Raw genomic sequence first — 26,475 nt, 5'->3', positions numbered from 1 at the left:
TTGCAAAGAGAATCTTCAAAAACGTGAACCAAACATAACCAAGGCAGACTTCTACCTAATTTTGTAGATAGCCAAGAGTGGTTTTATAGAGAAGTATAGTTTTTAAAAACAGTAATATATGCATCTCCCCTGCCTCAAAGAACTTGTAACTGTAGACATGGCAGGTGATGGCAACAAACAATAAGGAATAGGGAACAAGATGACAAGTTATAATGGTTACGTGGTTTGTTATGTGCAGTTCTTTGAGTGCTGGTCCATATGGGTATTCACCATGGGTGCACAATCTCCATGCACTGAAACTCATCAATAGAAATGTCCATTAATCTGCTTCTGCACACTCTGTCTTCTTGTGCTGCAAACTGAGGGTACAAGGGGCGGAGTGGACTGAGCCCCTTGCAGAAAATATTCTAAACTGCCATAACATAGATACTTGCCAACTCTACACCATTCTAGCACCAAAAGGCCTATGAGCCACCAAGAAAGCACCAGATGGTACAGCGAGGCAGATGCTGCTCCACCCTACAGTTCCCTCTCCAGACTCAGCCGTCTATCAAGAAATCATTTTGATGGGGACGATCGAGAACCGTCAGCCAGTCCTTGCACAATCAATCTCCCCAGACTCCTTTGGAGACCATCTAGCCTGTTTCCTTCCAATGTGTCAACTTTTAACTTCAAACAGGTGGATCTTAGACATCATCTGAACAGGGTATACCATTGAATTCTTGTCTACCCCATCTCCAACCTGCCCACCTCCCAGCCTCCTTCAGGGATCCCTGTCACAAGCCATTCCTCAAACCGGAAGTGGACTCCCTAATCCAACTGGAAGCAATAGAACCGGTACCACCTCAACACAAGGGGAAGCGCTTTTCCTCCAAATACTTCCTCATCCCCAATAGAAGGGGGACTGGAGACCCATCCTGGACCTCAGAAAATTGAATGTGTTCATCCGCCACTCAGAATTCAGGATGATTACCCTGGCTGCTGTAATCCCCTCCTTGAATGAAGGCATCTGTTTTGTGGCTCTCAGTTCTAAGGTCACCTGTTTTCCACTCGGCACACAGAAATACCTGCATTTCAGAATGGACTCAAAGCACCTCCAGTGCAAAATAGTTTTGAACTTTCAGCAGCTCCAAGAGTTTTTACAAAGGTCATGATGATGGTGGCAGTGCATATATGCTACTCGCTCCACTATATATTTCCCTGACTGGATGACTGACTATGACACAGTGGGAATATTTTTGTAATATTTTTGAGGCTTGTTTGTGCCTCAGTTTCCCCTGTGTGGCTTATTACCCAGTGAGTGGAAGGGAACTCTTTGCTCCTGGGGCAGGCTAGGAGACATAGGTGTAACTGTTGCCTAGCTATCTGGTCCTTAATCCCCATATCAGTGGAGCATCTGAGAAGACAGTGGGGATCCAATTGCTAGAATATTGACATCTAGCAACCAGCGACTTCCCTGCCTTTTCTTAGGGAAGCTGAACAACAGATTGCCCAGGTGGAGATAAAGGGTCTGGAGCGCTATGAGGTGGGAGAGAAGAGTTGGGGCTCTTACCTAAAGTTTGACCCTGAAGGTCAGACGGAGGAAGGAAGACAGACAGACAACTTGAAACAAGGGGTTCACTACAGCTTGGCTGGACTAATCAGAATGGACTATGATTTAACCTTCATTTTTCTAGATTACCCTCAGGATTTCCTATGCTGTGTTCCAGTTAAGAAATAAACGCTACTGTTTTGCCAGTGCTATGTGAGTGTCACTGGAAATGCTCAGAGCTCAAGGTGTGAAGCAGGAGTGCTGCAGGCCCAGAAATCCTGTGTAAGGAGGCAGTGGAGCCACCTGGCTTACCCTGGAGCAAGAGTGAGACCCTGAGAGGGTCTGACACACTGAAGGGGTCTCCTAGAGACTGTTCCAAAGCTGGGGCTATAGCACCAATCCTGTGAGTCTATGACACTGGCTCCTCAAGGGACAGTCATATCAGGAGTACGAATAGCAATTGCTGCCCTGCTCTACATATGCCACTCCTTGGAACTTTTAAGAAAATCCAGGAGTGTCCACTTAAACACCCATAATGACTATAGATATTATTGAAGCAGTCGTGGATTCATGTAGCCACAGTACAGATTCTTCGCAATGAGATTCTGGTAGCCAACTCTGTCTCAGTCCTCAGATGGCAGTCTGGTCTCGCTTGGTACTTCTAGGCCATATGGCTTCATGCGTTCATGTGACCCCTTTCGCCAGGTTTCACCTACGCAGGCTCCAAGTTTGGCGGAGTAAGGTCTGTCCCAAAGAGACTCCTTGGATAAGAGAGTCGCACTTCCTCCCAGTGTCTGGACATCTCTGACCCGATGGAAATAGAGTTTGTGTGTGGGGGGGGGGTCCCTTGCTTCTGCCCCACCCACAGACACTCATGACAGACCTATCCCTCCGAGGCTGGGGTGGCACACCTGGGTGACCATATAGCTCAGGGCTCCTGGACTTCTTAAAAGTGGCACACACCAGGTCAACCAACTTGAGCTTCAAGCAGTCCATGAAGCATGCAAAAAATTCCTCCCCTTCATTCAATCCACTCGGGTCCAGGTAAAATAAGACAATGTGACCACTGCTTAGTATATAAACACACAGAGGGGATCAAGGTTTGCATCACTCTGCATGGAGGTGGTGCACCTCTGGAACTGGTGCATCCAGCACCAGATCATCGTCTGCAGTGCATCTGCCTGGGGTAATGAATTCCCTAGCAGATAGCCTCAGCAGGCATTTTCACGAGCGGGAGCTCTACCCATCTGTCACCCAATGAATCTTTTGCCAGTGGGGATCCCCATCTTCCAACCTTTTTGCAACCCAGGACAACAGAAGGTGCTCAACTTATTGCTTTCTGGACGCTCGGGGAGCTGCTCAGAGAGGATGCATTCCTAGCGCACTGGTCACACCTTTCCTCCCATTCTGCTCCCACCATGAGTCCTCCAAAAGACCAGCCACGGCAATTCTGCTTCACCAGGGCCCTACAGGTGGTCTCCCACCCATGCATTCACCTGTACCGTTTCCAGACCTACGGTCACAGAACAGGGGTGGCACCAGGTATCCCAAACCGGCAATCCTTCATTTGACAGCCTGGTTTTAGGATGGATGACAGACTTAGGGAGATCCTGCTTGGAGAAAGTTCTGTTCATCCTTTTCAAAAACAAAAAACCTTCTATAGGAAAGTGTTACACTGCCAAGTGGGAGTGGTTCTCCCTGTGGTGTCAGAGGCACAATTTGCCTCTAAGGGAATCTGGCATTCCTCTTATCCTGGACTGTCTCCTCTCATTTATAGTCACAGGCCTATCCATTAGTAAATTAAGGGTTTGTTTAGCAGCTATCAATGTCTTTTATTCTCTGGTAGAGGGTTTTCACCCATAACAGTCAAGTTTTTAAAAGGCACCATCAGAATGTTCCTACCAGTATCAAGACCTATTCTGTTTTGGGACCTGAACCTACAGCTTTCCCAATTCATGAAACTGCCCTTTGAACTCTTGGCCTCCTGCTGCCTCTTACTTTTATCAATGAAGGTAGCCATCCTCACAGCCATTACTCAGCCAAGAGAGTAGTTGAGCTTTAGGCCCTCAGGGTGGACTTGCCTTATATTGTCTTTCACAGGGACAGAGTATCCCTGAGACTGGATTGCAAATTCATCCTTGAGGTTCCATCTGACTTTCACTTGAACTGGGCACTCCACCTACCTGTTGTTGTTTTTTACCCAAGACCTCAGGAATATAGAGGCAGGAAACGGAATGCTGGAGCCCTGCGGACATCCAGTCTGGATAGGACAAAGCACTTTAGAAGATCTCCATGACTATTTGTCTCTATATCTGAGAGGATGAAGGGAGAGGCAATGTCTTCCCAGGGACTCTCAGAATGGATTTCCAGCTGTATCTTTCTCTGCTGTGAAAAGGCAGGAGTCCCTCCTTCACAATTTGTCAGGGCTCACTCTACCAGAGTGCAAGCTGCCTCAGTGGCATCCTTTCAAGGAGTCCCACTCTTGGAAATCTATAGACTGGCAGATTGGCTCTATTGGCATTTTACCGGGCACTATTCCCTGATTCAAGCCTCAGCTGAGGATGCTTCCTTCGTTTCTGTAATCCTGCTAACTGTGGTGCAAAGCATGGGCGGCGGTTGAAGGTTCTCCTTGGGGAGGTTAGCCCCCTCCCTGCCTCTTCCCTCTGAGGCCACACCCCTGCTTGTGCTCTCAGCCCCCCCCTCCCCCCATGGCCCTGGTAGGGGGGCGGGTTTGGGGCTCAGTCAGAGCTATGAGGACAGGGGTGGGGGCGGGGGCTGAGAGCTCGTCCCCAGCCGGAGTCAAACTCTCAGCCTCGGCTGGGACCGCACGCAGCTCTTGGCTCTGCCTGGGGCTCTGAGCCTGGAGCCCTTTCCCCCATTGTGCCCCTTCCACTTGCAGCCCTGCCCCCGTTCTGTCCCTACTCCACCTCTTCTCTCCCCCTGGCCCCGCCCCTGCGGCACTGAGACCAGAAAAGCTCTATGCCCCTGCCATGGCCCCAGGGCTGTGGCGGAGTGGGGTGATTTTTCTGGGGGCCCCAAATCCGCCATCTCCCCTCCTCCCCGCCCCCCAGTGGCATGAGGTTTGGGGAGGCTTAGCCTCCCCCAGCCTCCATTGCGCGCTGCCTGTGGTGCAAAGCTCTTCCTCGCACTTGCCTTCTCAATAGGCACTGCATGGGAGTCACTCATAGTGAATACTCAGAGACTAGAACTCACAGAAAGGGAAGTAAGGGTATGTCTACGCTACCCACGTTACAGCGTGGCCGCAGCAGCGTTGTGACGTGGGCAGTGTAGACATGCTTTATAGCCATGGGAGAGCTCTCCTGGTGACTTTTTAAAAAAAAAAAAAAAAAAAAAAAAAAAAACCACCCCTAACGGGCGGTGGTACCTTTATCGCTGGGAGCGCAGCTTTTAGCGCTTTTCAACGCTAAAACTTTTGTCACTCGTGGTGATTTTTCACACCCCTGAATGACAAAAGCTTTAGCGCTGAAAGTGGCAGTGTAGTCACAGCCTTACTTGCATTATAGTAACAGGAGTTCTTTGAAATGTGTTCCTATGGGTATTCACAATCCACCTTCCTTCTCTTCTGCTTCGGATTCTCACGTGATTCACAACAGAGTTGGAATTGGAGAGGCAGTTGGTTTGCCCCACCCCTCACACTGTCTGTTTGCAGCACGAGGAGAAAGAGTGCATTGGTGTGGACCAACAGACACTGTTGTTGAAGAATTTCTGGTTGCGGGAGCAGTGAATAGCCATAGGGACCATGCATCTCAAAGGACTTCCATTATCATAAAGTAATTAACCTTCCTTTATTGATCTACCAGATGTTTACGTGTGTGCAACGGACTGTTAACAATCTAAACATCAACAATGTCATCATTAGGTTTGAGTTGTCAGTTTATTATAATTTTAACAGAAACCTCAAGATTGAGTGCTTATCCCCCAGTGCTGAGCTGGATATTCCATAGGTATTGTGATGGAGGGCAGTGGGGCAGCAAGGGTGTGGAATGAGGAATTTGGAATTAAATCCTGCTTCAGATTTGAAGTTACACCCATCACTGCCTACAAGAGAGGGAGAGGAATTCACACCCTCCCCAGTACACAAAGTTTCGGCTGCCTCCTGGTTGCCAAAACTGTCAGATGCTGCATTGTTTACGGCCCAGTCATCAAAACCTCAAGCTTGCCTCTGCCAGCTTCTGTGATGAAACTACATGGTCTGAGTTTAAAAATATACAGCATGCTGAAAAACAACAGTTTGGGGACTGCATGAAAAACATTAAAAGTAATATCTCATTAAAAGTAATGTCAGAATAGCTCCAGAGATATGTTAGTGTATTTGCTTTCTTATTTATTAAAATTCCCAATATTTGTATTTATCTGAATTTGCCACAATTTCCAGGGAGCCTTGCTGCAGGGTTTAAGTCCAGCTGGCCAGAGTTATAAGCGTCTTTATTCCTAAAGTTCTTGGGAGTAGGGCTCTTCTCCCAGTGGAGCTCAGGGTGTGCCCTGATGACTGGAGCCAGCAGGGATGGTTCAGTGGTTATGGCGCTGTTGTGGGACTCAGGATACCTGGGTTCAATTACACAGAGTTTGTGTGGGAATGGGCATGTCACTCAGCATGTGTGCCTAAGTTCTCAGTCTGTGAAGCAGGGATAATAATACTGCCCTGCTTCAGAAGGGTGTTGTGGGGATAAATACATTCAAGAAGCACTCAATTACTGCAGTGATGGGGTCATGTAAGTACCTAAAATGGATGGAGGGCAACAGACCCCGGGGAACATGGAGGGACCAAAGAGAAGCATGCGCTTGCACACCATAGAAGTTAAACATGGAAAACGAATGTGCTTATGCCAAAGGCCCAGACTTCTGACCAGTCAGTCTCCCACTCTTGCACCTCCTACAGTGCGCAAGAGTGAGGCATGCACGGACACCCAGGGCCGCTGAGAGCGGGTTCGGGTCCCGGTGAAAAAAAATTTTCAGGCCCCCCAGCAAGGGCAGACCAGCTAAACAGGCCAACAAGAGGGGGGGAAGCCGGGCCCCGGTAATTTGTAATGGCTTCTCCCCCCCTCATCAGCCCTGCTGACATGTCTGTATGCCAGACACTAAAGGTGGCAGTAGAATTGAGGGATATAGTGAATGGGGGGGAAAGGGCTTGAAGGGGGATGGGTCCCTGCCACATAATTTAGATATAATAAACTATCACCTCTATTTATCTCCAATATCTACATCCACTGGACTTGTATCTTATCACTGAGAACTGGACTGGGACAAACTCATGAACCTGGTCTATATTCCAGGCAGCGTCCTAGAGGGTATCCCATTACCAATCCCTGCAGCCGCTCTCACATAAAAACTTTTTAAAAACCAAGTCTGTAATACTGTAGTACAGGATCTTTTCTGTGTGCTCTCCCCTGCAGATCTGGTTGCTGTCCTATGTCCTAAAGGTCCTCTTCGTATGTTGGTTGAAACAGCTCAAGAGAGAAATGAAACACTCTTCCCAGCACTTATTTACTCCTGTAAGTATATTTCATTAAGGCTTTTAGATTTGTAATCTCTTGCCTGACCTTGAGGAAAGGAGATGTAATCATCCCATTGGCTTCCTTTGCTTTAATATGTTCTGTTGCATGCACAGCTGGAGATCACATTTCATTTCCTTGGGCCTCAATTTTTCATTTGCTATTTGCTCAGAAACCTGGAATATGTTCTTTATAAGATATTCCAAGATAAAAACAGCACATATTGTTCTTTTTAAATTAAAATGGAAAAAAATGGTAAAGGGTCTTGGTCCGGCCAAAACAGCATCAGTAGAATGTGAATCTAGCACGCTTAGGATAGGCTTTGTTTCTATTTAGAAATATTTGTCCATTTGCAGGGCTTAAACAATCTACTCGCCACAGAGAAGGGGGAAGCTCATGTTGGTGAGCGAGGGGATCCTATCCCATGTATTCCTGCAAGAAATAGATTTTCTTCAGACTTTTAAAAATTACGTTTCTAGCTTATGGTTGCAAGGAATAACCCATTAAATGTGAACTGCTTCTGTGTTCTCTGTGTGTGTCTGCTTCCGGTTTTGCTCGTCCTTTGTCAACCAGAAATTATTTGCAATTTTGATACACATCTGCGGACTAGTTTTAACCCCAAAACATGTTTAGGCTTTATTCACAAAGTGTGTGTGTGGGGGGGGGGGCAGGGGGCGTGCCCACCTTGTAACTTTTAGTTCAGTGCTTCAAGCACTCACCCAGTAAGGGGAAGACCTAGTTCAATCCTTCCCCCCGCTGATATGGAGCAGGGATTTGAACTTGGGTCTCTCCTCCTCCCCCATCTAACCATGGGGCTATATTTTGGTGTATTCTGGGATATAGTGTTATGATCTTTCTCAGTCTCTCCTGTTGAAACTGTTCTACCTTGTATAAATAATTACGCATTGGAGCAAAGATTTGAACTTCGGTTTCCCACGTCCGAGGTGAGTGCCCTAACCACTGAGCTATAGAGTGATTCTTACTTCCTCTCTATTCAAGTATTTTATACAAAGTGGGACAGCTTCAACAGGAGAGACACCTGTCCCAGGAGGTTCTATAGTCCGGGCACTCTCCTGAGTGTGGGGGAAGACACAAGTTCAAGTCACAGCTCCATATCGGGCAAATGGGGGAATTGATCCAATGTCTCCCCCATGTTGGGTGAATGCCCTAACCATTGAGCTAACAGTTATAAGGTAAGAACCACAACTATCTCTGGCAGTTTTGTGAATCTGGCCTTTAAAAATACCTGGAAACAAGACCTTTTTGGGTTGAAATTCACCAACATTTTTTCCAAATTTTTTGATTTTGCTCAAGTAGAACCAAAAAAATCAGTTATTTGCCCAGCTCCAGTAAGCAGCAGCAATGTAAAACTAGCTCAAATCTGATCATTTTCACTGCTGCTGTTCATAATCCTGGGAGCAGCAATGAAATTGTCAAGAATCAACTAATTTTACTTTGCTGCTGCTCAGGAAAACTCTGTGTTGAAAGAGGAGGACTGAAACTAAAATGCCAGGTGAAGATAAAGTACCAGACACACACTTTCACCTCCAGCAGCTAAGAGTCTCTGGGATAGAGGGAAGAGAGTTATTTCTCCCTTCCAGCAGCCATATTTTAGACTAATCAGGTACCCAGCAGACAGAAGCTGATTTAAAAAAAAAAAACTGAGCCCCCTAGTGAGGTCCACTATGGTAATGCCAACTTCCTCTCCGTTACTAGCAGCTGGGGCTGGACTTCTCACCAGGGCATCACCCATGGAGCTCACTACTGGGGATTCCTGCTCATCTTGCATCTTGATTTCTGGCTAGTGGGAGTGTAAAGAGCTTTTTAAACATTGTTTATTCAGATTGGATAAGTTCAGAACATCTGGTTAAACTGCTTACCCAGTCGGCTCTCTTGTAGCGTTGAAATACATAAGACCCTTTACAATTGGGGGAGGGACTCTGGTCTTGTGGGTGACAGGGAGTCAGGAGTTGTCTTTTTCCTAGCTCTGACATTAACTCGCTATCTGATCTTCCCCACCTCAGTTGTCTTGTATAAAATGGGGCCAATACCTGTCGGGGGGGGGTGTTGGGGGTTGTTTGGGGGGGGGGGGGGGAACTGTTTGAGACCATCTGAAAGGCTCTACAGAAGGCAAGTTATAAAGAATCCAAAATACTTTGACAATTGAATGGAAGACTCTAGTTGTTTAAGGGGAACTGCAGTGTTTTCATCCAAAATAAAAAAATTTAACATTAAAGATCAGTGTTTTAAAAGCTGGCCAGAAGTTCATGATAAATGCAGTTTATTATCTGGATATTGCCATCTCAGATATAGAAGGGTGGGGCATATGTGATGAAGTCCAACTCATGAGACAGATTGTTACCTGGAGATCTGACTTGTTAGGGTATCCACCGCTGACATTTTCCATACATACTAGCTTTGGGATACTATTATGTCCTGAAAACCTAGCAAATATCATGTTAATTCAGAAATCATTGTACAGACGCTCCCCGACTTACGCAAGCATTCTGTTCCGGAATGCCTTGCGTAACTCGAATTTTGCGCAAGTCAGAAACATATACCCGACAATTACACCAAAAAAAAACCCCTTCTATTTCTAGCTTATGGAACTTTTTCTGTAAGTGCGGATTTGCGTAAGTCGGGTTTCCGTAACCCAGGTGGCATCTGTATTAAAATGTCAAGCACAGTAGAAATGTCTTATGTTGTAGACTCCAGCTGGCTGCTTAGGAGAGAAGGGTGTGGTGATGGGGGGGGGGGGGGAGGGGGGGGGGGGGGTGGGGAGGTAAGAGTAGGATGGAGTGAGGGTTGACTTACCTGTCACAACCTTAGTTCTATTGTACTGGTAACATCTGCCCATAGCTGTCTTAGCCCTTCTGTATGCCCAAGAAGTGGAAGTTAGGGCTGGGAAACAGCAAACTTGAACTAAAAATAAACAACTTAAATTGAATAAAATTGAATTGGAGAAATAGGAGAAGTGACCAGCCTTTTAAAAAAGAAAAATAGCTTCTATAGATAGTTACCAGCGCTGTCTGTGTAAACTGATGCTACTTCAATACCAGTCATTATACTTCCAAATGAAAATCTGGTTGCTTCTGCACAGGAGAGTAGGAGGAGAATCATCAGTTCAGTGTTTCAATGTGTACTCTTAATGGGAAACTGTATCTCTAAGGCAGCTGCAACTTGACTGTTTTCATTTTTATAACATTTATTATGACCAGTCTGTATCCAGTCAGATCTGGAAGATGTGTTGTAGCTGAAACTGACTTCATCCCAACTATTAGTATGCCTTTAAGTATTTTAAAAGGAAGTAAAACTGCCTGTGACAGAAGATAGTTGCAGCAGAAAAAATAGTAGAGAAACGATAGCCCAATGCTGACACCACAGTTTGTCCTCTGACACATGTTGACCAACGTCTTTTCTTCAACAGCAACGATGATATGGCTAGTGAACATGGCTGAGGAAGACCCGGAAGCCCAACGGAAAGCTTCGAAAAGCTCCACTTATGATAAACAAGGTAAGGATTTCTTTTGCATGTTATCTTATTATAGAACATCTTCATAGAGAAAAGCGGCAAAGAGTCCTGTGGCACCGTATAGACTAACAGATGTATTGGCGCTTAAGCTTTTGTGGGTGAATACCCACTTCGTTGGATGCATGCAAAGGACTCTTTGCCGCTTTTTACAGATCCAGACTAACACGGCTACCCCTCTGATACTTCATAGAGAACTGTCCCTGCTTTCAGATGGAGCTTTTTAAACACACTTTTTTGCACAGACAGGGCAACAAATGGTTCTCCACTCCCTCAGAGTGAAAGCCCTGCTAGAAATAATCTGTCTTGACTGCAAATGATATTCAGTTAATATGCAGTTAATATTCTTGCAGCTTTTCATTATTATGGAACTCATGGTTTCTATTTAAGAGACTTGTCTCAACAACAAGTACTGACTGAGCTCAGCTCAATGCAGAGGATAGTTGTGGTAAGTCAACATCCATGTGCAGGGAAAGACAAAGTTTATAAAATGATATTTTAAAGAATAAGGCCACATTGAAAGGGCAGGATTTGATCAGGTTTCCTGATAGTCCATTCATAGATTTCTCTATGATACTGAGTGATTCTGCTTTCTTCCCTTTTCTAAGGGCACCCATCCAGAGAGCATGTGGTATAGAGCTGGAGTTTCACTGGAGAGATTCAAAGACATTCTGCTGACAAAATGTCCTCCTGTTGTCATGCCAGATCATGATATAATGTGATGACATTTTGCTGTAACATCATATTGCATCAACACATCTCACTGTAACTGGTTAAAAGATAGGAAACAAAGGGTAGGAATACATGATCAGTGTTCACAGTAAATAGTGGACTCCCCCCACTCCCCACCCCCAAAGATCTGAACTGCGACCAGTACTTTTCAACATATTCATAAATGATCTGGAAAAGGGGGTAAACAGTGAGGTGGCAAAATTTGCAGGTGATACAAACTTACTCAGAAAGGTTAAGTCCAAAGCTGACTGAGAAGAGTTACAAAGGGATTGCACAAAACTGGGTGACTGGGCAATAAAAATGGCAGATGAAATTCACTATTGATAAGTGCAGAGTAATGCACTTTGGAAAACACAATACCAACTGGTAGCGGGGTGGTTACCCTGCTCCTGCCCTAAAGGGCTTAAAACAGTCCTGGGAGAGGGCTGTGGCAGGGGAAAAGCTGGGCCAATTGGGGAAGCGGCTGCAGCTGGGTCACACCCCAGTCAGGCCACAGCTGGCCTGTATAAAAAAGGCTGTGAGCCAGAGGCCCAAGGGGAGTCTCTCTTCAGGCTGGGAGAGAGCAGGGTCTGGCTGCCTGCACAAAGGGTACTGGAAGTGAAGCAAGGCTGGGGAGAGCCAGGGGAGCTCCAGGCTGGCAACTCCCCAGGCTGCAAGGCCTGGTCCAAGGCCCATAGAGGTACTGGGAGGCAGAGGAAGGCAGCAGGTGTTTTTTAAAAACAGGTTAGAAAACCTCCAATGATAAGGATTACAAAACCTCCCTTGTAAGCCTATTCCAGAGCTTAATTATCCTAATACACCACTACCTCAATATAACGCTACCCAATATAACACTTATTCGGATATAACGCGGTAAAGCATTGCTCCGGGGGGGCGGGGCTGCGCACTCCGGTGGATCAAAGCAAGTTCAATATAACGCGGTTTCACCTATAATGCGGTAAGATTTTTTGGCTCCCGAGGACAGCGTTATATTGAGGTAGAGGTGTATTAGGATAATTAAGCTCTGGAATAGGCTTACAAGGGAGGTTTTTTCCTAATATCTAACCTAAAATTTCCCTTGTGGCAGATTACATCCATTACTTCTTGTTTTGCCTTCAGTGGACATGGAGAACAATTGATCACAGTCCTCTTTATAACCGTTTTTAACATATTTGAAGGTCCCTCCTTTCAGTCGTCTTTTCTCCAGACTAAACGTACCCAGTCTTTTTAACCTTTCCTCATAGGTCGGGTTTTCTAAACCTTTCATCATTTTTGTTGCTTTCCTCTGGACTCTCTCCAATTTGTCCACATCTTTCCTAAAGACTTCAGCTGAGGTCTCACCAGTGCCGACTAGAGGAGGACAGTTACCTGATGTCACTTACTGTATTAACAGGAGTGTCTATGTATGAGAAACACTTTTGAAATAGGTTTTATATTATTTTCTTCCCTTGAGCCGCAGCGAACCAGATTCAGAATGAAGATGCTGACATGGATGACGGAGGTTTCAATCCGGAATGGGAGCAACAAAGGAATAGCAGAATAGGGCCCCTTGAATCCACTCCTGAATCCCGGGCTGCTGTTCAGGCTCTCCCTAGTAACTCCCAAACCAGCGAGGACCCAGAAGAGAGTAAGTATCGTTCCAAGACTGAATAAATGTACATTTGATTTTCAGTCAGCTAAAGATAATGTACCTATTCATTCATATTTCATAGTACGCTGTATTTCAAGGACAGGCTGAAAAGTCCCCAGTGATTAGGACATGTTGACCCACCTGATGTCCTTCACAGGACTGGATGGACTTAAACCATCATATAACAGCAAAGATCTGAATGGCTTTTTTCAATCCGCTGGTGGTCAGAGATTGTCATCCATTTGGATACAGACCTTTCAACTGCGATCCATGCCTTTGTCACCTCAAGATTAGAATACCACAGTACACTCTGCACAAAACTACATGTTAAGTCTCATTAGAAACCAAAGTTCAATGTGGGATGTTGCAGCTTGCTTGCTTGTTCTCTCCCCCTCTTCCCCCCCCCCCCCCCCCCCCCCCGTAGCAGCCTCCTTGTTAAATGCAGTGTCTCGCATTGAGCACATAACATCAGTAGTCAGGGATCTGCACAGGCAGGCTTTTCGTTTCCAGTGGAATTTAAGGTGTTGTTGGACCAGTAGAGCACTAAGCATTTTCAGACCTGCCTGTCTGGCAGACTCTCTCTCTCTCTCTCTCCCCCCCCATATGTTACTGCCATAGTTGTGATCAGTGAAGGTACTTGTTTATAGTGGTAGGATGTTAGTAGGGTGTATTTCATAACAGCATCTTTGGCGTTTACTGCCTACCTTTCTCCAAAATAACCCAAATCTCTGTTGACCTTCGGAGTAAACTGCAAAGCCTCTTTCTTTGCTAGAGCTTTTGGGGAGGACACGTAAGGGCACAGAGGGTCTTGGGAGTGGGGTGAAGTGTATTTTAGTCTTTTAATAACTGACCTAATGCTTTTATGTGTAGACTGGCTGTGTTGGTAGACAGTTATAGTTTTCTGAATGGATTGTTATTTAAAGTAACTGTTAGACTCCTATCCCAGGCTGTAGGCACTTTTTCTCCCTGCCCCGTGGGTATTTTAAATGAAGAAAATAATAAATTGTTCCAAGATGTGTGTCTTTCTCCCTCTATTTCTACAATCAGTAGTTCTAGTAGTATATTTACAGTGCTGCTGGTCATATTTGTCTGCCAGCAGTAACTTGTTAGAAGTATGTTGGGAAATTCACGTTGTGTGGCAGTAGCTTTGTAGCCATTGCACTGATCACTGAGCGTTTAATACGCTGCAACAGTATTTAAATGTTTAATATCATCAGCATGGTAAGACAGCATTCTGAATACTGCCTTTTTTGTCAAGTTACTGTTCAACACAACTTGACTTGAGAGAGAATTGTTTTAGCATGCAGTGATCACTGTGCAGAGCAAACAGTGATACAGTCTGTTACTGCAAGCACTAGTTTTGTGTTTTTAAGAGCGAGTTGGGATGTTGTAAGTAATTTTTTTTTAATGTCACTTTGCTAATAAAGGTAAGTGAACAAATTCTGTACTGGATGCATCCAGTAAGGACCCCACTGAATTTTTCCCTTAAAGTTTAGCATCTGTCTCTGGAGCTTGGGTTATTAATCACTGTAGTCACTGATAAGTAACTGTAAGGCATCAATTTCCTTCTACAGCTGTCTCTTGAAAGCCCTTTAGAACTGAGATCAGGACAACTGCTAGTCCTAACTCTGCATAATTCTTTCCATTTTCAAATACTTCATTTTTCATTAAATTAGCGCTTCCCAATATGATGAGAAATTAAATTTTGAATAGTAGCTGCAATTCCGGATCTTTTAGATATTCAGAAGTTGTTTCCAAAATGACTTTTTAGTTTTAACAAGGAACCTTTCCACCAGGAATTAAAATAAATGTTAATACTCGTGGAGCCTGGTAATCTAGTAGGATTGGAATGTGCTGCCATGCAGTGTTTCACTTGGCGTCTAGCTTGGTATCGTCTGTGACAGATCAGTGTTAATTTGACAGTGCTTCATAGCTGATAGAGTACAATAAAGTGAAAGGTGACTTATAAGAAAAATAAAACTGGTCTCTTTAAAGACAGACTGAGTTATGTTTGGATTGGCACCTCCAGTCAAGACAATTAAGATGCGAAAGCATGGCCTTTAGGGGTATGGGAAACTATCCTTGTAAATGAGATGTTGAAGTGGGGCTGGGAGACCCTATTGTGTGTGTACATATTCTAAAGGCTCCAAACTGTAATAGTTCTTACAGGATAAACAGGAACCAAAAGAGTTGGTCCAAAGCAGTGAACATGATCCTGAATGAATTTAGGAAACACATAATGGTTAAATCTTAGGGGAGATCACAGTAAACAGATCAGAGTAACCTGAGCGGTGGTACTGAGGGACTCCAGGGAGATGAGACGTATAAGGTGCTGCTGATTTTCCAGTAGTGACCTAAGTTAGCTTTTGCTGGGTTTAAGACTAGCTGTTTTATGCAGTCTGTTTCTTTTGTTTTAATCTCTTCTCCCCTCCCCTCCCCTCACCAGTAATCTTGATTTACTACAAACTCTGTGGTTTTGGGACTGTCTGTCTCACAGTTTGAAAGAGCTGAAACCACCATAGAGGTTTAAGAGGTAGTAAAGAAAAGGGTTTCTGGAGTCTGTCCCTCATGGGACTGCCTGTCTAATGACAGTCTAGGAGTTGTTTTCCCCACACTGTTGCAGCCTGAGCTGCAGTCCTCCCAGATTCGCAAGAAATTTCTAGTGAACATGGACAAGAACTGAGTGGAAGGGGTGTACGGTAACACCCTGCTCCTGTGCTAGCAGAGGCTCAGGGGCAGCCATGCTGAGTCCCTGCAAAACAGAGGACCACTTTGCAAATGAAAGATCAGTGCTGATGGGATGCAGAGAGTTTCATCCAGCTAATGGCCATAGGAATGAAGTATGTCTACACTACAGCAGCACAGCTATGGCACTGCAGCTATGCCGATCTAGCATAGACCCTTCGTACCTTTATGGAAGGGGTTTTTCCATCGATGTAGATAATCCATCAGTCAATCCATCCAGGCAGCAGATAGGTTGATAATCTTTCACAGCCCTGAGCAACATAGCTAGATTGATCTAATTTTTAAGTGTAGACCTAGGCTGAAAAATAAATGTGGGGAATGGTTAAAATACGGGAACTCGTTTGAGTTCAGAAGGGAACTGTTGAGGATCTCTCTAGAAAAATCCAATAATTATAGCTTAGAGTGGGAGTGTCAAACTAATTCTGAGGTGAGGGCCAAAGTGTACTTTGACTTGGGGTTTGTGGGCCAGAGAAACAAAACTCACCGGTAAGGAGCATGTTTTCCAGTCTCCTCTGACTGTAGATTGCACCTGTTTAAGTTAATTCTTCCTTTCCCCTTGTCTGAAAAGTAACAGAAGGCTGGATTGGTTGGTGGAGGCAGCAGTGACAAGAAAAACATGGTGGGAAGAGGAGGACCCACTCCCATAAACCTCGTGCTGCAGGGCTTGATGGGGTTATCAGGAACCCTGAGGGAAAGATGAGGAGAGGGAGAGGGAAGAAGGGGACAAAGGGGGAGAAGAGAGAAGGAGAGAGGAGCTGCTGGGAGAAGAGGAGCCTTAGATTTTCCTCCCCAGGGCAGAAGACCACCTGTGCCTCATCTAGGGTAGCAGAGCTCTGGGGCCCTTCCCGCTAGGCCAGGATGAGCAGAAACAATTTGAGGGGCAAGGGAAGCTCCGAAGCAATGGGGCTCAGTCCCAGTGGCAGAAGATGCAAAGGCAGCTGCCATAGCAGGAGGAGGCATGCTGGGGCTTCCTTGCATATGGCCAATCAGGCATAAGCTCACTCCTGAGCTCTTCCTCTTCAGCAGGTGCCCACTCAATCTCCAGCTCTCCCTTGGTTCCTGCAGAGCGAGTCCAGAGCTGGATTGCACTGATGTGACGAAGGGAGCTGTGGGCTAGATGAGAGTATCCAAGGGGCTGGATCTTCCCACCATCTGGGTGTTTGACAGTGTTGACATAGAGGCTTTGAAAAAGCTATGGCACTGTCTGAGCCTTATTTAGTAGAACAAATATACAGGAAATCTTCTTTACTTCTGTTTTACAGAAATGCTGTTAGTTGGAAATTATGCTACTAAAGTCCCTGCCAAGGTGGTAATTACCACAAAAACGAGCATATTGGCTCATGCACTTTTGAAGGGTCCATGTACTGCAGAACCACAAACACCCATTTAATCTGAAAGATGCATCATAATTACACAAAGAGCCTTTCAGAGCTATCATAAGAAGGACTCTGTAGGAGACACAAGAGGTCACTGGAATGTTTTGCTGGATGTTGGTTTGTGCACTGGAAGATATGTAAGTGGAAACTGCAAAATAACAAGTGACTCATCTGCCCACTAGGCAGGGTAGTAGGAATAGTCTTTGGCAAATGTTGCTGTAAAATGAAACAATTGAAAGTGACTTAGATCTATAACAAATATAACAGGAACATCCAAACTTGCTCAATTCAGAGTCACACTTGCAATTATTAGGAGTCTGAAGACCTTATCTAATTTGCATAAAGTGGAGCAAATGGGCAGAGGTCCTTCTTTTTACTCTAGAGATGTTAGAAATGACCTCTGTTTGTGTCAAAATGGAGTACTCTGTTGGGACCTGCAGTTTTTGCTAGTCACACCTCTGTACGAAAGATGAAGTCAGCTACATAGTAGAACTCTATGAACTGCGTTTTGGCTATCCTTTTCTTCCAGAACATTTTATTTTTGAGTATTCTATTCATTTTTCCCTTTTAAATTCCTTTTCCTGATGTCAGTGTTTATCTGGTAGAGATAGTCATGCTGATAAGTGCTTCTTCCCTTGTTGCTTTAAAATGGCTTCTGAAAAAATTCTACTTCTCATTAATTCCCAGCCTCCCATTTTAACTCCTTGCTAACTTAATTTAAAATGGGGGTGTGCATAAAAAAAATTTTCTTATGTTTGATCTGTGACATTTTATAACTCGATACCATGAAGTGTACTGGCAAGCTGCGACATATCATTCATGTGTATTGGAGACTGGAACAGCTCTGCAGCAGGACGGTCAAGAAGAATCTGCTAGTTGCTTTTGGGTGTTCTATTGGTTCCTTGGATTATTCTGTCAGATACGTGCAACGGAAGTCATTTGCTGTGGCTATTGGTGCGAGTTGTTTTGGGTCTTTATGTAATGCTCCCATATTTTTACCATTGCAGGGGGAGTAAAGCTCGGTTTAGGAGATTTCATTTTCTACAGTGTTCTGGTTGGCAAGGCCTCAGCAACAGCAAGTGGAGACTGGAACACAACTTTAGCCTGTTTTGTAGCTATACTAATTGTGAGTATAATGTAATGTGGTGGTGGTGATATTTCAGTGCATTCTTCAGTGACCAAGCGGGCTGCTGTTGTATATTTTCCTTTGGGATTTTGCATATTGGTTATTCAGTGCCTGATCTTGCTGTCATGGTGTTAAACTGCAAGTTTTGCTGTGGATTTCAGTTGGAGCAGGATCAGTCACTTAAGTTTCAGTTCAGCACAGCACCTAAGTTCATGTTTGTCCCATTGATTTCAGTGGGCTTTTAAATATATACTTCAGTGCTTTACTCAGTGGGCTCATTAGTGAGTTACTTTGAATGCTATTAATGTCAGGATTAATACTTACTACACAATGTGGAAAAGCAAAAGAATGTAATTGACCAACCCTTTTGTCAGCCCTTCAGCTTGATGTGTTCTGTAATACACTTCTACCCCGATATAATACTGTCCTCGGGAGCCAAAAAATCTTACCACGTTATAGGTGAAACTGTGTTGTATCGAACTTGCTTTGATCCGCTGGAGCGTGCAGCCCCGCCTCCCCCACTCCACCCCGAGCACTCCTTTACCGCGTTATATCCGAATGTGTGTTATATTGGGTCGCGTTATATCGGGGTAGAGTGTAAATATTTTTGCTGGCTTGAGTTTTACCATGTAACGTCTCCTTGTTCTTCTTTCCAGGGTCTGTGCCTTACTCTACTGCTTCTTGCCATCTTTAAGAAGGCTTTACCAGCTCTTCCAATCTCCATAACCTTTGGGCTCGTTTTCTACTTTGCCACAGATAACTTGGTGCAGCCCTTTATGGACCAGCTAGCATTCCATCAGTTTTATATCTAGCACAGTTGAAGTTGATATTCTATGGACATTTATATTGACTCTAGAAAATCTGGGAGGAAAAAGGGATTTTTACTTGGTCCTCACATGACAGTGAAGTTCAATGCTCAAGATTTCTGGCCTGAATCATTGCAACTTCCTCCCATGTTTTCCTGAGCTACTGCACTGGGTACCATATGATTCTTCTGTGTAAAAAGGGTTTTTTCTCAATGGATGGACTAACTTGGATGCCATTATGTCATAAGCAATCTCTAAATGATAACATGTAATAAGGACCACCTGTGTAAAAGCTGCTAATGCTTCTACCAGCAACGTGAGCCCTGGGTATAGGTTGATATTTTCCCAACGCTGAAGGCACTCAGACTGCCATGAGGTTAAACAAAGGAAGTTAGCAAAGTTCTGTTTGATTTGACAGGTAAACCATTTGAAGAGAGTCAATCCAATATAAACCTTTAAAGCAATGTTTTTCACCAGTTGAGTCCTGACCCCACTTTGGGTCATTAGGAAAAGGCCAGGTATTGCAACAATGGGACCGAAGGAGAAAGAATAGTCTCTCCTAAAGAGAGTTCCACCCCTTAATAGCCTCTGTGCCTAAGTGTGCTTGGTTTTGATAAGTCTAAAAGCTTATTTTCACACTGGAACAAGAGCCTGTACTCAAATTTACTAACACTTTGCATTCTCAAGCACAGAGCGTGCATCCTGTACTACCGCTGCCAATTTCTAATGTAGCTACCAAGGCTTGGACTGAATAGTTTGGAACAAGTCAATCGTGAGGTCCTAACATGGATCCTTGTAGAAGGTTGGAGGACTAATACTCTAAAATTTTCTTTACTAAAATTACATGACAATTTCTGGATTTATTTTTGTCGTCTTGCTAATCTTTGCTAGAATAACATCAGTTCAAACCCTGCCTTTAGATGGCAATTTGCCACACAGGACTGCATTGCTCTGAGTTCCCGTTCTCCCCCACTGGATCTTTGGGCATATGAAATAGGCAGACATTTGCAGCAGCATCTCCATCCAAAGCATTCCAGGATTTTAACCTTCTATTGTCAGGTGTAGAGAAATGGAGAGTTATTTTTAGTAACATTCTGCAGTTTCCTTCAAACCTTTCTCTCCAAAAACATATAGTTGAAAGGATCTGGATTACAGCAAATTAAAATGAAGGGCAATGTTTTTCCTAAGTAACAGTCAGTTGACTTCTCTGTTACATGTTAATCTTTAGTATCAGCCGTTCAAGTTTATTTCAGGCTAACACCTAACGCTGAGTGATTTTATTTTATGTAGTGTATTGATAAATGAATATTCATTAGTCAAGTGAGACATCACTTAGTGTTGCTTGGGAATAAAAAGTATGGCCTTTTTTCCCAGTTATAGTGAGGCGTGATGTAATACGAGATTGGAGAAACCTGGAGAAGCTTAAGAAGGGAGAAGAGAGTCCCAGAACAGCTGAAAGGAGGCCTATGGGTTGTTAGCCTTTATACAAAGTGAAAAATTGAAACTAAACTTAATTAACCCCACCTTAATTTGTTTTGTTGTCATTCTTTATTTAAAACTACAATGATTTGGTGTTTGGTGAACATTTTTTAGAATGGGACATTTTTGGGAGGATGAGATTGGAGAAAAACATTTTGTGTAAGTGAAGAGCCTGGTTTTGGTGCAGCTGAGCTCAATGAAGCATAGAGTGGATGGAAAGGTTTGACTGTTGATGGCATTGCAGTTCATGTAAGTTTAATATTGGACACCTAATGGACAAAACCAGTATAAACAGAGCCTCTGAAGTAAACTTTTTCCCCTCCAGAAGGAGCTCAACTTCAGAAAACTTGGAGTAGTAATAGGACTGAGACGTCATGCACGTTTTCAAGTTGTTGTTTGAGTACTGGGTAATATGTTGAGGTGTTTGCATTTGTGTTGCATACCAAGAAGGCTTTGCTTTCTTTAACTGCCTCATCTTTAATGTCCTTGGGAACTTCTATGTATTGCCCAGTGAAATCTCTACTAGCCACAGAATGTTGCACCTGGAAATCAGGGCAGTTACATCAAATAAGGTGCGCACACACTTCTAATCTGAAAGTATTTGCATTCTAGGTAGTGGCTGCATTTGCCTGTTGAATTCATTATGGATAGCATTAATAAAGTAACCACATCTTGGTACTCATTCTGGCTGTCTAGGTCAGAACTGCCTGTGTAATTGTAAGGACTAGTTCATTGTCCCAGATATTACTTGAGTGGAACTTCATTTAAAATTGGATTTTTAATACAAAGTTTTCTACAGTTTGAGTTTTCTTTACTGTTGTTACTTGATCCTCTCATCAGCATTAATCTCTGAGAAATTCAGCTGTTTTTTTTTTTTTTGTTGGGCATTCTAACTATTGCTTGTTCTTTATATAGAAAAGGATTGCCAAAAGTTGGTACCACTATCATCTGTTTGTACATTTGAGCCAAGTCTCAGTTAACAGAGTTATTAGTAAAATGCAGAGGTTATCTTTTGTTAGAAATAGTCACTGCTGGAACTCTGACTCCCTTAGCGCCCAATCTAATGCCTGTTGAAGTAAACAGGAAACTTTGTATTTACTTCACTGAGTGTTGAATTTGGCCCTTGAAGAACAACTCAGAATCCTCAAAACATTTAAATTGCCAGTCTTCCACTGCCTAAAATTCTGCCATCCTGGAGTTTTAATTTCTAGCTATGTTACAGAAGGTTGTGGTGGAGATTATACACCAATATAATAACATCAAGCCTTGAGTACACTTGCTAAAGCCAGGAAATGCAAAAGTAAGATTGAAACTCTTTCCTGAATTTGCCCTTTTACACCGAAGTACAGTAGCACATGTGCTGAATGCGATACTGTGATGCTAAACCACTTCTTAATTAACCCTTCTGGACCAAGTACTGAATAGTGTTCATTGTGCATTTCCTGAATTTGGAGTTTAATGCACAAGTATGAAGTTAAGTCCTATCATAATTTCTCTTCTACCCTTCCATAAAAATACAAATCTAATTTGTTGTTGGATTATTTCAATCTGGTCTACTTTGTATAATCCAGAGATTTCTGGTATCTTTTATAGCTCTTTGAGGGGGTTATTGATTCCTAAATTAGAACACTATTGACAACACCTCAATCTGCAGAAGCTCTTAGCTTTTATTGTGTTATCCCAGGAGCTGTGGCTCTTTCTCCTCTGTGTTCCAAACATGTCTGTCACATTTGATTCACCAGTAATTGTTGTGGCTTCAAGACTAAATTCTGTCATCTTTGATCGCTTCCCTACTTCTCAAACTTTCCTAAGCGATTAGTCCCTTTTCGTGGCTACTCATCTGCAAAATGTCATAAACCAAAACCTCAAGTTGTAAGAGTGCTTAAAAATGTCCGCTTGGATTTATACCATGTGTTTTCTTCCTCATTGCTTTTATTTTCAGATTTAGTCCAGAGCAGATAGGTATAACAGATAGTTGTAAATAGGGAATTATTTTCATGGCTATACTGAATGCTGCTACTATAAATAACTGGAAGCTCCTGACTGTGGTGCATCTGCGTTCAGATGTAGTCAGTGTAGGGCGAGTCTGGAGGTCGAGGTGCTTGTGTAGAGAGCGCCATGTTCAAACTGTCCTGGGAGCAAATCCTGATTTGAAGCCAAATACTCAAGGGCTGAACTCTGCTGAAAGTGGCTAACCTCCTTGGAGTAAAAAGCAGACCATGCATTTGTTGTTTGGACTCTGGTACTGTACATGGCAACTGTTCTGCCATTACCACAGTGAGAGAGAATTATCCTGGACTACATTTGAGTGGAATTTCCGGACGGATGAAGAAGTGTTAGGAAACTTCTCAAAACACTTAAATAAAAAGGGGCAGGGGGGAACTGTTTTGACAGCTATGCTGTTGAGACCAGTATAATGAAGACTGTGGAACACGTCTGCACTATGGTAGTATCTTGTTTTACAGCATAAATTTGGTCATTGGGAATGCTGGAATATGAATTGGAATTGGATTATTTTACACTCAAGCATTTGCTGTTTTCTTTTTTACAGACACTGGTTTGTACATAATCTGAATTGAATGTGAATAAGTTTTTTTAAACACCTTTCCAATCCTTGATAAAACACAGTTTTGATAGATTATTGCAAATTTTCCTTTGTCTAATCATTTAAAATAAAGAATGCATGGATCTTAACTTTGCTGATTGTCGTGGTTTCAATATGATTATATTAAACATTAAACTTCTATTGGAGGCCTAAACACTGCAGATTTTAGCTTCAGTGTTTAAAGAACAAGAATCTTGTCTTAAAGAGATGTTTAAAAGCCTCTTATTTCCCAAAGGAATAATTTCTTCAAACTAGATTCCCATAAAAACACATTTTTAAAGCTTCCTTTCATATTAATTTGGAGAATCTGTCAAAACCAATTATAGGAACCCACATGAGACATAATTAAGGCGTGAAATAAGCGATATAAAATTGTTGAAATTCAGGATGTTTTATGCAGCAAAAATAATCGTAGTCAGGCAACGTTTATGTAGGTCATTCGGGAAGAAATCCCCTCACAAACAGCATCTAAATGTACAACACTGAATACTGATTTCACAGCTGTAAGAGTAGGGGGAAAGACTTACACCCCTCAAACTGTAACATAGCCATTTTATTCCTATTGAGTGATGCAAATTTAAGTCAATTTTACCACTGTTGTGTGGAAACTTAAGTTTCCTTTACTGGGATTTGTCCTGTCTCTGTTAAAAAGGAAAATGGAACTCAAATTATGAACAGAACTCAGCAAATAATTTGTGATGAAATTAGCTGTGGTGGTATTGTTGAATTATCCACAAGCAATTTAAGACTTTCTCAAATGTAGCTGCTCAAGAATGGTTCAGTACATAATTTTGGTCTGTAGCTTGTTTGCATGGGTTTCTTTGGAGTTCTCACAGCAGCCACTTGGTCTACAGCTAACACCTTCATTAACCAAGCACTATGAGGTGGATCTTCTGTCTTCTGCTGAGGCCTCCTTTGGCCTGAAGGTGCTGCAGGGGGTGGCCCAGAAATAAATACCAACTTTTGAGCAAGCTCACCAACAGGAGTACTTCTTTCCTTCAGAACTTTGGTTTTTTATAACCCTCCCCACATCTGTTCACGGCTTGCTATTTCTCAGACATCCAGAATTGTAGGAGGAAAGTATTGGTAAGAAATTTTCTGTTCTGTTTAACATACAAGAAATGTTCCGTTTTAAAAAACAAACTATTGGTACTATTTTTGTATGCTTCTGCCTATAAAGCCTGGTATCATAGTCACCATGAATCCAACCATATAAGACCTGAGAGGGAGAAATTCTAGCTAACAACATTTCAGGGATGTTTTAAATAATGTCCCAGTTTTAAGGTCTGATATCTTGGGGATCGTTCAAGGTTACATATAAATGCTCAGAGAAGCAGCACCTTCTCTAGAATGAAGACTTTGGACTTAATTCAGGCTGTTGGGTCTTTCTAAGAAGTATTGTCTTGCTGAAATGTGTATCTTTTTAAATACAGAACTGAGCATACTTGCTTTACCATTCTAAAATCTCAGGATTTGCAAAGTAAAATGCTAACAATTTATTCACCGCTTCACTTTGAGTCTCTTTTCTTACTCCCTTCCTCTTTAATATAATCACCTGGTCTGTGTAACATGAGATTACTCTGAATTGATGTTTGAGATTTTGCCATCCCTCCATTACCATGGAAAGGGCTGCTCTGCCTGCAATGGAGACATTGTTAGATTCGGAATTGCTGGGAAATTGCAACTGAGGCATGAGAGGTGACTGAATTAATTAGCAAAAGTTTAGGATCAAATTTGGTCTGCTGTAAGTGGCAGTAACTCCTCAGCTTAGAGCAGGGGACCATTCATCTTCATTGTTTGTAAAGTACTTGGTATATTGTGGGTGCTATAATAAATAAATACTAGCCTTCAGTAAGGCTACGCCAAGTCTGAACTGGGGCCTTTACAATTTTTAAAACTGCATTCACATTTGGGTGATGCTTTTAATTTGTCTTCAGGTGGCATTAATAGATAATTCCTGTGTACTCTTGGTTTTTTAAGTGCAATTTTAGTCTGTAAACAATGTGAAAAGGGCAACATCTTACTCGACAGAACTTCCCCTTGTCAGAAGAGGAGATTCTGAATGCAAACTTCAGTGACTAAGCTGTTTACCCCTTTGATCGGGTTAGCACTAGCCACAACTAAGCACGGTTCCATGCTCATTGATGTGATGGCTGAAAACCAAGGAGAACACTCCTCAGAAGACAGCACAAGCTGAATTCTGTTGCTTCTCCAGTGTAATTGTTGCATACAAATTGTCATACCATATAGGCCCGATGGTCCTTCTAGTCAGTGCCAGATGCTGCAGAGGACATTGCAAACAACTCCATCATGGAATAATCTGCCCCAAAGAGAAGTGTCCTAACTCCCTCAGTTAGTGTCTGTGTTATCCCCTGAAGTACCAGGGCCCACTGCACTGGTATCAAATGTATTTGGCACACAGAGCCTAATCCCATTTTTTAATTATGGTCAGTGCACCAGGATATAAATGTAAGATTACACCCTACCTTCAGTCCACAGCAAAACACCCACATATGCCAATGGGAGGTTTGACAAAGATGGTGGTGTCTGGCCTTTATGTTGTAACTACATGTTTGGTTATTTATTGACTACCTTATTGTCACATTCAGTTTCAGCAAAGGGGACATGTTCCCAACTCAGGACATGAAACAGGCACCACATGGAGGACAGAACTGAAACAGGAGCTGGTCTCTCAATGTAAAATATCTGGGGCAACTCCCACCAAATATTATTTACAGAGCTGTGATCAGAGCGCTATAATTAAGGATCCAACCACTGTTTCTATTCTCAGCATCAATTAACAGGGAGTTCCAAGTACAGGATAAAAATACATGTTAAAAAGAAAAAGTGTTACATTTTATAATAGGGTTTCTTTTTATAAAGTGAGTGTCAAGGCTTCGGGTAACTAGTACTGAATCCCTGTAGGTGAGTCATAGATAAACTCCCAGTTATCTGCTAAGGTTTCAAAACTATTTTAAGGACTGTAGAACTTGGCCGTTGCCATAGCAGCAATAAATCCTTTAATCTCACTTCCTGTGGAGCTGAAGCTGTCATTTGATTATCTTCTTTGGGATCTTCAAGGCAGGTTATGTGAGAGAGGAGTAGAGCGACAACGGCATGAAGAAATATTACTGTCTTAAAGCTGCTGTCCAGTCTGATACCATTTGATGAGGATTTTCTGAAGCGAGCAGTCTACAAAGGGTTAATAGGAACACTGCCACTAGGAAAACAATGCAAAATGAACGTGATAGGACAGACCTCTCACTTGACTATGTGAATCTACTAGACCCTTTTTGGAGGCAATATGGACTAGGGATTGGAGAACTAGACAGAGGAAAGAAACCAAAGTTTGCCAATAGCAGAGGTAGAAATAGAATCATCTTTGAGCAAATTGCTTCATCCTCTGTTTTGTTTTTTCCCTGTT

The 26,475-nt window shown here is 43.1% G+C and overlaps 1 protein-coding gene across 5 annotated transcripts in view; it reads left to right on the top strand.

Moving 5' to 3' along the window:
* Positions 1–23,140, top strand: part of PSEN1 (presenilin 1) — a 52,976-nt gene extending 29,836 nt beyond the window's left edge. For 4 of the 5 annotated variants that reach the window (XM_034769246.1, XM_034769247.1, XM_034769248.1 and 1 more), the window contains exons 7-11: positions 6,946–7,044; positions 10,472–10,558; positions 12,738–12,911; positions 18,043–18,161; positions 18,818–23,140. In XM_034769246.1, coding sequence (XP_034625137.1) covers positions 6,946–7,044; positions 10,472–10,558; positions 12,738–12,911; positions 18,043–18,161; positions 18,818–18,973 — 635 coding nt within the window. In that variant the 3' untranslated portion in view covers positions 18,974–23,140. The remainder of the gene's footprint in view (positions 1–6,945; positions 7,045–10,471; positions 10,559–12,737; positions 12,912–18,042; positions 18,162–18,817) is intronic. The other variant, XM_034769245.1, reaches the window with a different exon arrangement.
* Positions 23,141–26,475: the final 3,335 nt, after the last annotated feature.

The sequence above is a fragment of the Trachemys scripta genome, chromosome 4 (assembly GCF_013100865.1).
Source record: "Trachemys scripta elegans isolate TJP31775 chromosome 4, CAS_Tse_1.0, whole genome shotgun sequence".
In the NCBI taxonomy this organism is placed as follows: Eukaryota; Metazoa; Chordata; order Testudines; family Emydidae; genus Trachemys; species Trachemys scripta.
This window is presented reverse-complemented; position numbering and strand designations above follow the sequence as displayed.